The 12,803-nt window shown below is 47.9% G+C and overlaps 1 protein-coding gene across 4 annotated transcripts in view; it reads left to right on the top strand.

The window, feature by feature from the left end:
- Window positions 1-10,361, top strand: part of DOC2B (double C2 domain beta) — a 32,358-nt gene extending 21,997 nt beyond the window's left edge. For 2 of the 4 annotated variants that reach the window (XM_045490480.1, XM_045490481.1), the window contains 3 exons: window positions 4,968-5,049; window positions 5,977-6,073; window positions 6,694-10,361. In XM_045490480.1, coding sequence (XP_045346436.1) covers window positions 4,968-5,049; window positions 5,977-6,073; window positions 6,694-6,890 — 376 coding nt within the window. In that variant the 3' untranslated portion in view covers window positions 6,891-10,361. The remainder of the gene's footprint in view (window positions 1-4,967; window positions 5,050-5,976; window positions 6,074-6,693) is intronic. The other 2 variants (XM_045490482.1, XM_045490483.1) reach the window with 1 other exon arrangement.
- The last annotated feature ends 2,442 nt before the right edge of the window (window positions 10,362-12,803 follow it).

The following is a 12,803-nucleotide window of genomic DNA, read 5'->3' as shown; positions in this document are numbered from 1 at the left end:
TAGCTAGCTGTGTGTCTTCTTTGAAATAAAACAACAATCTATTCTACCCACTTTTCATCGGCTTTTTTTAGTGTCGAGTTGCACAAATTCTTGATATATTTTGGATTTAACTGTGATAATGGATATATCATTTGCAAATTTCTTTCTTTCAGTAGGTTTTCTTTTCATTTTGTTGATTTCCTTTACTGCACAAATAATCTTTATTTTGATGTAGTCCCTATAGTTTATTTTTGCTTTTGTTTCCCTTGCCTGAGGGGCCATATCTAGAAAAATGTGGCTGAGGCTGACGTCCGAGAGATTACTACTTCTGTTTTCTTCTAGGAGTTTTATGGTTGCAGGTCTTATATTTAAGTCTTTAATCAATTTTGAGTTTATTTTTGTACAGGGTGTTAAAAAAAAAAGTGGTCCAGTTTTCCCACTATCACTTATTGAAGAGACCATCTTTTCCCCACTATATATTCTTGCCTCCTTTGTTGTATATTAATTAACCCATATAAGCATGGGTTTAACTATGGGCTCTCCAAGGGCACGTGGGTGGCTCAGTTGGTTAAGCATCAGACTCTTGATTTCACCTCAGGTCATGATCTCACGGTTTGTGAGTTTGAGCCCCATGTTGGGCTCTGCACTGACCGTGCAGAAACTGCTCGGGATTCTCTGTCTCCTTCTCTCTCTGTACCCTTCCCCTGCTCACTCACTTGCTTTCAAAATATTTCAAAAAAGAAAGAATTATGGGCTCTCTGTTCAGATGCTTAACTGACTGAGCCACAGGCGCCCCTGTTTATCTTTTTAAAGAACAGGCCTTAGTTTCACTGGTATTTTCCTGTTTTTAAGTCTTTATTTCATTTATTCCACTCTGATCTTTATTATTTCCTTCTTTTAACTTTAGGCTTTGTTCTTTTTCTAGTTCCTTTGGGTGTAAGGTTAGATTGTTTGAGATTTTTCCTGTTTCTTGAGGTAGGACTGTATCTCAATTTCTCTTAGAACTACTTTCGCTGCATCGCAAAGATTTTGGACCATTGTGTTTTCATTTTTGTCTCCATGTATTTTTTTAATGTTTGCTTATTTTTGAGAGAGAAAGTCAGAGCATGAGCAGGGGAGGTACAGAGAGAGAGGGAGACACAGAATCTGAAACAGGCTCCAGGCTCCGAGCTGTCAGCACAGAGCCCGACGCGGAGCTCGAACTCATAAACCGTGAGATCATGACCTGAGCTGAAATTGGATGCTCAACCAACTGAGCCACCCAGGTGCCCTGTCTCCATGTATTTTTAAATTTCGTCTGATTTCTTTGTTAACCCACTGGTTGTTTAGTAGCATGTTGTTTATCCTCCATGTGTTTGTGGGTTTTTCCAGTTCTTTCTTTTAATTGATTTTTAGTTTCTTATTTTTGGGGAAAAAGTGTCTGATGTGATTTCAGTATTAAATATAGAGATTTGTTTTGTGGTCTAACAGGTGATCAGTCTTGGAGAATGTTCCAGCTGGTCTAATGTGCCATTCAAAGACAGTTTCCTTATTGATTTTCTGCCTGGATGGTCTATCCATTGATGTAATTGTTGGGGTATTAGTCACCTATTATTACTGTATTACTGTCAATTGTGTTCTTTATGTCTGTTAGTATTTGCTTTATGTATTTAGATGCTACAATGTTGGGTGTATGCATATTTATAACTCTCATATTTTCTTGTAGGACTGATCCCCTTATTATATACTGCCCTTCTTTGTCAGTCTGTTTTGTCTGATGCAAGTATTGCTACCCCAGCTTTCCCCCCACCCCCACTTCCATTTGCATGTAATTTCTTTTTCCATCCCCTCATTTTCAGTCTGTGTCTTTAAGTCTGAACTGAGTCCCTTCTAGGCAGCTTATAGATAAGTCTTTTTTTTTTCCTTTTTTTATCCATTCTGTAACCCCATGCCTTGTAAGCATTTAGACCATGTAAATTTATTTATTTATTTTTTAACACTTATTTATTTTTGAGACAGAGAGCATGAACGGGGGAGGGTCAGAGAGAGAGGGAAACACAGAATCTGAAACAGGCTCCAGGCTCCGAGCTGTCAGCACAGAGCCCGACGCGGGGCTCGAACTCACGGACCACGAGATCATGACCTGAGCCGAAGTCGGCTGCTTAACCGACTGAGCCACCCAGGCGCCCCTAGACCATGTAGATTTAAAGTAATTATGGATAGGTGTGTACTTACTGGCATTTTGTTCATTGTTTCCTGTTAGTTTTTGTGAGTTTCCAGTTATTGATAAACTGCATAGCACTGCTAAACAGGTTTTTGTGTGGATCTACGTCTTCATTTCTCTTTCCCACCTCCAACTTTCTTCAGTACGTATCTTCTAGTGTTCCTATAACGAACTAGTGTTTTTTATGTAATAAAAACCACAACTGAAAAAGCCAACAATGATATATCACACTTGCTACCTTTCAAGCCAGCAAGGATTTATTTATTTTTTTTTTTTAAATAACTGGAAATCTGTACCTCTTAATTCCCTTCACCGGTTTTACCTGTCCCTTTCTTCCTGTCCCTCCCCTCTGGCAACTACCAGTTTGTTTCGGTTTATGAGGATGTTTCTGGTTTTTTATTCATTTGCTTTGGTTTTCAGATTTTGCATGTAAGGGAAAGAATATGGTACTTCTCTCTCTGACTTATTTCGCTTAGTATAATACTCTCTAGGTCTATCCATCTTGCCACAAATGAAAAGCTCTCATTTTTTTAGGGTTAATATTCCCTTGTGTATATATAGAACAAATATATATACACACACACACACATATACATACATATACCACATTTTCTTTATCCATTCATCTATCAGTGGATACTTGTGTTGCTTCCATAATTTGGCTATTGTAAATAATGCTTCAGTAAACACGGGAATATCCATACCTTTTTGAATTAGTGTTTTTGTTTTCTTTGGGTAAATACTCAGTAATGGAATTACTGGATCATATGGTATTTCTACTTTTACTCTTTTGAGTAACGTCCATACTGTTTTCCACAGTGGTTGCACCAGTTTGCATTCCCACCAACAAGGAATGGGTTCCTCATCACATCTGCAGCAACACTTACTTCTTGTCTATTTGACGCTAGCCATTTCTGACAGGTGTAAGGTGGTATCTCCCGGTGGTTTTGATTTATACTCCCATGATGATTATTGATTTCATGTATCTGTTGGCCATCTGTATACTTGCTTTAGAAAAATGTCTACTTAGGGGCGCCTGGGTGGCTTTGTTGGTTAAGCATCCAACTCTTGATTTCTGCTCAGGTCATGATCTCATGGTTCGTGAGTCCAAGCCCTGCATTCGGCTCGGCGCTGACAGTGCAGAGCCTGCTTGGGATTCTCTTTCCCTCTCTCCCTGCCTCTCTCACTCATGTGCTCCCTCTCTCTCAAAATAAATAAACTTTACAGGTTTTTTTTAAATCTTATTTTTAAAGAAAAATGTCTATTCAGGTTCCCTGCCCATGTTTTAATCAGATCATTTGGGGGATTTTGGTGTTGAGCGTGTAAGTTCTTTATATATTTTGGGTATTAAGGGCACCTGGGTGACTCGGTTAAGCATCCGGCTTGGGCTCAGGTCATGATCTCATGGTTTGTGAGTTTGAGCCCCACATTGGGCTCTCTGCTATCAGTGAAGAGCCCACTTCTGATCCTCTGTCTTCCTCTCTCTCTGTCATAAATGTTAAAAAATTTTTAATATATTTTGGGTATTAACCCCTTCTCAGATATATCATTTGCAAGTATTTTCTCTCTTTCAGTAAGTTGTCTTTTTCATTTTACTAATGGTTTCCTTTGTGTGTACAAGCTTTTTATTTTGGTATGGTCCCAGTAGTTTATTTTTGCTTCTGTTTCCCTTGCCTGAGGAGACCCATCCATAAATATGTTGCTAAGACTGATGTCCAAGAGATGATTGCAAACCAGCAAGGAGTTTTAAGGCAGCCATACTCAGCTTTGTTGAGGGTACGATGCATCATCCATACAGCCTTTCCAGAGGACAGTTTGGCACAATGAAGCAAGAAACTTGATACGTGTGTACCTTTGGGCGGGTAATGTCACTTCTAGGAATTCATGCATTCATTCAGCAGGTGTTTGTTGACCTACCCAGTGTACTGAGCCCCAAGCAGGGTGCCAGGAAGCTGGTGGTGAGTGAGACAGATGTAGTCCTCATGCCCAAAGAACTCTCAGCAGAGGAAGGACAGTTCTCACTCAAGTGTCTATGCAGGGACAGGGTGAGCAGTTCTGCAAAGGAACTCCTGTCCTGGGTTGTGAGCACCAGCCCTGTGCTGAGCAGCTGTGTGGCCTGGCAAGTCCCTCTACCTCTCTGAGCCTGATGAAAGCAGTCCTTCTGTATCAAAGTCTAGGTATTAGTTCCTTATAAAGGAACTGGCTCCTACGCCAGGCTTCACTCTCCCTACAGAAAGCACTGTTGTAACTTCCTCAAAGCTCCAGTGAGGCAGAGGCAATGGTTGTATAATCTGGGAATAGACTATTATGTTGTATACTATATATAGCACCTGTATAATTATATACCATACTTCACATACTTTAGAAAGATGATATTCATAGTATGTGAATTATATCTTGATAAATCTGCTATTTAAACTAACAAGGGATCAATGCTGCTAAAAATGTTTTTTTTTTTTTTTTCTGGTGGGAAATGTAAGCTTTATGAACATTAGACTTCCAGAAACCAGGAAAAACCTCTAGGGGAGAAGGGGACTCTGTGGTTAACTTCCGAAATGGGTGTGGGGACAGAAGTCTAGGTGACAAAGGAACCGCTTGCTTCTCCTCCCACTGCAGATGACCACTAACCTTGGCCACAAAGTAGTGCTGGGGTGTCCCATGGTTAGTATGAATGGGGGGCCCAGGGATGTCTCTCCAGAACAAAAGGCTTTTCTAAGCCCTGCTGGCTCTGTCTGTCCCCTTAGCTTCTCCCCACCCTCTGCCCATTTGTTGGTTCTAATTCCAGATACCTGAAGCCAGATGTGGACAAGAAATCCAAACACAAGACAGCAGTAAAGAAGAAGACCCTGAACCCCGAGTTCAACGAGGTATGAGGGGCTGGTGAAGCTGCTGGGAAGCTGCTTGCTCTCCCTCAGGGCAGGGTTTGCCAGAGAGACTGGCTTTTCCAAGAGTTACTGTGGAAACTGAGGGGTGGGGAGGGGCCAACAGGAGAGCCCCTAACCATGAGAGGTGGGGGAGAGGCAAGGCCAGGCTGGACCAGGCCAAAGTGGTGCAGGTGGAGATGCAAGGAATCCCGGAAAGCTCTTCAGAGGATCCAGCTGATTGGGACTGTCGCCATGAGGATGTGGAGGTGGAAGGGGGGGACCCGACAACAAGAGGGGAGGTACAAGCGAGATGGAGGAAGCTCTGGTGGGTGTGAGGATTTGAGATGTCCCAGGGCCTTGAGAAGGTCTGCTCCGGGTGGATCCCAAGGTCTTCAGCTCGGGGGGCAGGGGCATATGGAGAGGAGCAGAGGGGGCTAGGGAAGAGCCCGTGTGACTGAGGGGCAGGCGGAAGAGACCAAGGAGATGCTTTCAGAGAGTGAAGGGGATACCAGATGTCAGATGATCCCGGAAGCTGTGGGGGAGAGACTTTCACAAGGCAGGGAGTGGTCAACAGAGCCAGACCCAAGAGTGGTCAAGCACGCTAAGGTTGCCAAGTGTGTGTTGATTTGGTGATAATGAGGCTCCTGGGGATCTGGAGAGAGCAGCTTCAGTGACAGAGGAACCAGGCAGGTTGGAGAGCAGGGGACCTTGAGGACCCCAGCCAGGTTCTCGGGCAGAAGTGGGTGGAATGGGTGAGGATCTGCCACCATCTACCACTGAGCACTGATCACCCTCCCATCCACCCCTCCCCCTCTCCCTTCCTTTCTCCCTCCATTCATTCGCTGCCTCACCGCACCCCGGAGCCTTCCTGGCCACTGGCCAGGTTCCAGGCCCTGTGGTGTTGGCCCTGACTCTTCTTCTGACCACCAGGAATTCTGTTACGAGATTAAGCATGGGGACCTGGCGAAGAAGACCCTGGAAGTCACTGTTTGGGATTATGACATTGGAAAATCCAACGATTTCATTGGTAAGAGGACACAATGAGAATGTCCTTTAGCCACATGCCTGTTCTGGGTTCGCAGAGGACAGCGACCCTGAATCCAGGCCACAGCCTCTGCTTCCTAGCCTCTATGGCCCCGGCTTTCCCCAGACTATCTGGCCCCAGGCACAAGGGGCCTCAGACTTTATCCAGCCTGACTCCATGTGACAGAGGAATAGATAGGCCCAGAGAGGGAAAGGGGTCTGGGAGGGTCACACACCAGCCTGTGTGGAGCAGTGGTGAGAGGTGAAGATGGTCAGTGCTTTGGGCTGGACTCGGAGCCCTCGGGGCCCTGAATTCCTGGTGGGCGTCGGCATCAGCGTGGTGGCTGTGCATAGTGGAGCTGCCTCCATCCCTCGGCTCCTAAGACGTGACCACACCTTACCCCCAGCACTGCTCTGGCCCTAGAGAGGGGAAGGACAGGATCCCAGGGCTCTGGTTTCGCAGTGGGGATGGGGGTCAGGCTAAGAGTGTGGTGTGGTAGTCAAACCACTGCTCACCCTCAGAGCCCAGTGGTCAGGGTGGAGGGTCCAGCCCTGGAGGGGGTGGTTTTGGGGTGGGGGGCACTGGTTCAAGAAGGTTAGTCTTATGGGAACCCCTGCCCCCAGGCCCTTGGGAGTCAGAAGGTCACCATGTCCCTCGCTACTCCTTCGGTTCCCTTCTTGCAGGAGGCGTGGTTCTGGGCATCAATGCTAAGGGCGAGCGCCTGAAGCACTGGTTCGACTGCCTGAAGAACAAGGACAAGCGGATCGAGCGCTGGCACACGCTCACCAATGAACTCCCAGGGGCTGTGCTCAGCGACTGACCAGCCCCCACCTGCTGCCGCACCCGCCCCTACCTGTCACCTGGCCCAGCACCAGCCTGGCCCTGGGCTTCCTCAGCTGCCACCAAGGGCCTTGGCCCTCATCTTGGGGGAGATCCAGGATGCTGCTCAGACACAGAGCCACTGCAGCCCCCGCTTGGAGGCTGTGGAGGACCTAGCCACTCCAAGGGAGAGCAAGGCCAGAAAGCTGGGCCTGCTTCCAGCCCCCTGGGGCCCAAGAGGGCAGGAGATGGTTGAGGACCTTGGCCTCAGCACCCACCCCAGGGAAGGGAAGGGGGCCGTCCAGGGGCTGAGGACCCTACTTGAGGTCAGTAGTAAGTCACGGGGACCCCAGGTGGAGAGAACAGGAGTGCAGGGGCGCCTTGGCCTTGGTGGGGCCAGGGAGAACTCCTGAGGGACATTAGGGAGAAAGGGGCATGAGGGGAAGAGTTGGAGAAGTTTATTCCCAAAAGGAGGTTCTTACTGCAACCGTTCGTCTCTGGCATTACTGGGCAGATGGAGAAAAGTTGACCTGAGAGCAAGAATGGTCAAGTTCCTACAAGCTCACTGAACACGGGCAATTGGCAAGCACTTCAATGATTCCATGAGCCGCTGGAGAAGAATGAGAACCAGGGCCTACCCTCAGAGTTCCTGGTCTAATCAGGGAGCTAGAAACCATTACAACAGGGAGTGAGGAATGCCAAGGCCAGGTTGACATAACTGGTGAGTGCCATGGATTCTGACTCTGCTGGGAGGCTGGGAGGGCTTCCTGGAGGAGGTGATGCCTCAGCAAGGCCTTGAAGGATGAATGGGTTTCTAGGCAGATAGAGGAAAGGCACTGTGTGCAGTGGAAATGATCTACAAAGGCCTGGAGGGGAGAGTATGGTGATTGGGTCAAGGATCACTGTGCAAGATGTGGGGTCTCACTCTGGAGACAGGGTTTGTTAGGACAGGCATGGGGGTAGGGGTGATGTCACCCAGCCCTGCTCTCACCCCATCCCTTCCTGCCAGGCTTACCCTAGTTCATAGGAGGGAAGTGATGGGTCAGGGTCAAGTTCAGTCCTCAGACCCAGTTCTCCTACCTTTAATCTTTCTCCTCCCTAAGAACCTGGAGGATGGATCCAGCCTCTCATTACCAGCTTAAGCACGAGGCCAGGTCTAGTCCAGAAGAGTCCCTCTTCCCTTTTTCACGAAGCAAAAAGTCCCCATCCTCATCCTCTTCCTTCACCCACCCCCCACTTCTGAGTTCAGGGCTAGGGAGTGAGAGGCCCAGATGAGTGCCCTACATCCTGGCCCTACTGTGGCCACTGATGTTCCTTTCAGAGTGCTGGGTGGCAGTCCAGGGCCTCATTTCTGGGAAGACCTGTGAGGCTGGCTCCTCTCCCTGCAAGGGCTGAGACACCCTGCTTGGTGGGCCTTGCACGCTGAGTCAGGTTGAGGGCATTGGAATCTTGGGGCCCAGGTATGAAGCCCCAAACTTTTCCTGCCTACCCAGGGGCCTTCAAGGCTGCTGTATGAACTAATGCAAAACCAGGGAATTCCTGTGTTTGTCCCATCACTGCGCTGATGGAGAAAACAGAGGCCCAGAGAGGGAAAGTGACCTGCCTGAGGCCTTCCTGCCCTACCACAGCTGGCAAAGGCCGGGATTCACGGCCCCTGCCTCACCGCCAGCCCAGAGCTATGGACACAATGGAAGTAGGGTGCTGGACTCCTACACAAGAGGTCCATCCTGTAAGCTGCCTGCCTAGGGCTCACTCTTGCCTGCTGCAGACACAAAGCACATCACCGTCTGAGGACTGAGGTGATGATTCGAATTCCACCAAGTGCCCATCAGCCCTTTCCCACTTTGCAGGTTGAACAGGATTCCAGCCCCCAAACGGTAGCTGGAAAACTTTTGCTGGTCACAGAGCCTTGGTTTTCCTGTCTTTAAGGTAGCTTTGTGTATGTTAAGAGTTTTACGTGCAGTTTCGCAATGAATCCTCACAATTCTATGGGGTGGGTTTGTCGTCCTCATTTGACAGACGAAGAAGCTGAGATTCAGAGAGGCTGTGTAGTCTGTCAGTGGCACACAGCTGGGAAAGGGCAAACCAGGACTCAGCCCAGGTCCTGTGACTGCCACGTGGTCTGGTTGTCTGGGAGATCGTACTCTCTAGGCCTCTGCCTCCGGGCTTCTGGAGGGTTCAGCAGATAGCAGACTCGGTAGGGTCTGGTGCATGGTGAAGGGGTAGGACCACGGCAGTCCTGCTGCCTCAGCTGCTCGATAGCTTTGAAATCACTTCTGCCATTCAGAGCTTCCCCAGAGGTCCCCACAGTCCAGGCCGAGAGCTCAGCTATCCATCCCTCCCTGGGCTCTGAGTCGGTGGGCCAGGCCGTGCTCCTCACAGGGGCTCAGGCAAGGGTTCCTCTTTTAACCACAAGGCTGGCGTGGGGGAACCTTTGGGGAGCAAAGAGATGGCCTATTTTGGAGAGGCCTCCTGTCTGGGTGAGCCCTGGGTATCTTAGCTTTTTCTTAGCTTTGCCTCTTGGAGGGCCTCATTCAGAAAAGAACCCCACAGACTTTCTGTTAAGATACTGAACTGAATGGCAAGGCTAGAAGGGGCTGGGAGTCTCAACAACTACCTTATTAGACAGTGGGAAAACAGAGGCCCAGTAAAGGCAAGGAGCCCACTTGGGGCTCTTTACTGCCCCAGGCTGTACAAGGGTAGACTTGGTCCTGAAAGATGGTCCCTCGTGACCAGGGACAGTCAGGATAAAAGATGGATCTTCTGGACAGACAGCCCCAGTGGAGGGTGGGGTGCTTAGGAAGGAGCCCACCCCCCCCCCCCCCACCCCGCGCTTACCCCCAGGGAGGAGGGAATCTTCACCAGGACCCTGGCACTGCTCTGGACCCCTCGCAGATTGTATCTGCTGAAGAAAAAGCTCTTTGAGAAGCTGCAGTATCATCTCTGCCTTTGGCCCCAAACTGGCATCTTTCCTCTGGTCTAAGACTGGAAAGTTGACGCCCCTCCCTACCAACCACCACCACAAAGTCATTCCAAAGTTTGGTGTCAGTAACCAGGAAGTCGCCCGACAGCACGCTGCATCCTCCTCCACCCCCACCTCCCACCGCCACCACTAGCCAATCAATCCCAGACGGGCCCCGTCTTCCAACCCTGAAGCGGTAACCTCCTGACCCCTAGCGGCAAGAGCGAGGAACTGCACCTCCCGGCCCGTGCATGTCCTACTGTTTGTTTCTTCTCAAACCGAGAGAACCTCCCGATGCATGGACTCTGGCTGTCGTCGACGCAGACTCTCGTGCACTGCTTAACACCGTTTTGCTACCATGTGGTGGCTGCAGAAAAGGTCCTTAAACTGCAGCCCCACACACGATTTTTGTACTTTCGTCTGACCTACTCGAAGGTGTCCTTTTTAAGTCTTATTTGTTAATATTTATAACGACCTATAATCCAAAGTAAATGAAAACGTTCACTGCAATTCAATTGGCTTGGGAGACTCCTTTAAATAGAGTTGATAAGACCGGAAAGAATGAGAGAATGGCAACTGAGGCTCATTCAGCACATTGTCTCCTTTAACTCTTCACAAAGAACTCATGAGAGGTAGGTCTCCGGTTACAGACAGGAAAACTAAGGCTCAGGTTAAAATGTGCTGAATCACACAGCTTGTAAGTGACACAACTAGGATTCATCTCATGCCTCCCAAGACTTTACACCAGGATCGGCATGCCATGCTGTCATCCACTCATTCGACAAACAGTTTTGAAGTATTAACTCCACCACCAGGCACTGGTGGGTCAGATTCATCATCAAGACAGCCAACAAACAGTAAACATAGCATGTTCAAAGATGACAATAGGGGCATCTGGCTGGCTCGGTCGGTGGAGCACACAACTCGATCTCAGGCTCATGAGTTTGAGCCCCACAGTGAGAGTACAGATTTTTTTTTTTTTTTTTTTTTTTTTTTTTTTAATGACAAAAAGGACATAAAAGGAGTAAGGTGGGATGGAAGGGAGAGGTTGGGCTTAAATAAGGTGAGGTGGCCCTCCAAAGAAGGTGACTTTTGAGCTAAAATTTGGAGGGGGCTGAGGGAGGGAACTATGGAGATACTCAAAATGGAATGAGGGTATTTTTTTTTTTTTAAAGATTTAAGTGATCTCCACACCCAAAGTCGGGCTTGACCTCACAACCCCAAGATCGAGTCTCCCGCTTCATCGACAGAGCCAGGCAGGTGGCACCAGGAATGGAATGTTTTGGGTGGAGGAAGTGGCCAGTATCCCTCGGGGTGGGGGCAGGTGTGACATGAATGAGAATAGCAAGGAGACCAATAGGGCCCGAGCAGGGTGGGGCAAGGGAAGAGCAGTAAATGGGAGCAAGTAGGGACCAAGTAGGACTGAAAAACTGTGTGTGAGATGGGAGCTTATTTCATTTCTAACAGGCCACCTACTCAGGACAAACCTACAGTCTCTCCTTCTAAATACTCCAGCACAATGAAGGTAGCAAACCCCACACAAACCCTCGGCACAAAAGAAGATAGAAAGGTCATGGGAGGAAAGACCATTAGTTCTTGTGCTATTTCAGCAGGAGGGGAGTCCTTAAGAACTCTAGGAAAATAATAGGGACCAAAGAGAAGGTGCCAGAACTATAATAGCAGCAGCAATAATACCCATATAGAGAGCTCTCACAAAGTGTTGTATTCATTTAATCCTCATAATTATGAAACTGTTTCCTCATCTTATAGATGGGAAAACTGGGGAACAAAGGATAATTAAAGGGTAGAGCTGGAATTTGGACCCAAGCCTTATGGCTCCAGAATCCATACTCCTAATCTCTACACTATGCTGTTGTAAGAAGCAAATGGTGTTGCCAGGTCTGGTGGAAGATGCCCAGGTCCCACTAGGTTTCTTGTAGGTTCAGCCTTATTCACACCCCACCCCCACCCCAAGCTCCCAGAACTAGCAGGGTTCTGCTCTGCTGGGAAAGATTTTCTAGGGCTCACTCTCTGGGTCCTGTCATCTTGACCAAATGCAATGCTCACCTTTGCCCAATGGGTTCCTGTCATAGGCCCCCAATTCCCTTCTGTGCGTCTCCTGACCACAGGCAGGCAAGATCTCTTCCTGGAGAACATGTTGAACTGGGAAGCACTTATGTGGCTTTGAACCAATGAAAGTACCTTACAAAAATCAGAAAACTGAGAAACCAAGATCTTGCTGAGCCTCCTGCACTGCACCTTCCTCCACCCTGTCAACACACATGGATTCATCAGTTAATAAATGATGCAAAATTGTGGCCTCAGCCCCAAGTCAGGGTGGCTTTTGAGCTGAGCTACCCAGAAATATTTTCTCTTATTTAGCTTCTCAGGAGAGAAATGGCTCAGTTAAGATTAGAACTCACCTCCTTAGATCAAAGGGCCAGGGGATAAAACCATGGCTATGGGCAAGGAGACAAGGGACACTGGGTCAAGCATCATCTGACTCTTGAGTTTGGCTCAGGTCACAATTTCATGGTTCATGAGATGGAGCCCCATGTCAGGCTGCTCCAGGCTGATGGCACAGAGCCTGCTTGGATTCTCTCTTCTCTCTGCCCCTCCTCCCGTACTGTCTCTCAAACATTTAAAAAAAAAAAAAAAAAAAAAAAAAAAAAAGGCAAAGACTGGTAAACAACCAAAACACTAAAGAAACAAGGAAATAACCTAAATTCCATTATAACCTAAATTCCATTATAGCCTATCTGAAAGCTAGAGAGTCATGCAGTCATTTCCATTTTTAAATATAAACATGGTGAGAGCTTGGAAATGTAGGAAAGTGAAGGAACAAAGCAAAATTGAGTGTAGAGGGCAGTTCTTTTCAATTATCTCACTGTGGCAAAATATAAATAAAAATTTTTAGTTTAGGATGTGGGGGCAACCTGGCTGTGCCATCTC

The sequence above is a fragment of the Leopardus geoffroyi genome, chromosome E1 (assembly GCF_018350155.1).
Source record: "Leopardus geoffroyi isolate Oge1 chromosome E1, O.geoffroyi_Oge1_pat1.0, whole genome shotgun sequence".
Classification (NCBI taxonomy): domain Eukaryota; kingdom Metazoa; phylum Chordata; class Mammalia; order Carnivora; family Felidae; genus Leopardus; species Leopardus geoffroyi.
The sequence above is the reverse complement of the archived record's forward strand: the minus strand, read 5'-3'. Positions and strand labels throughout refer to the sequence as shown.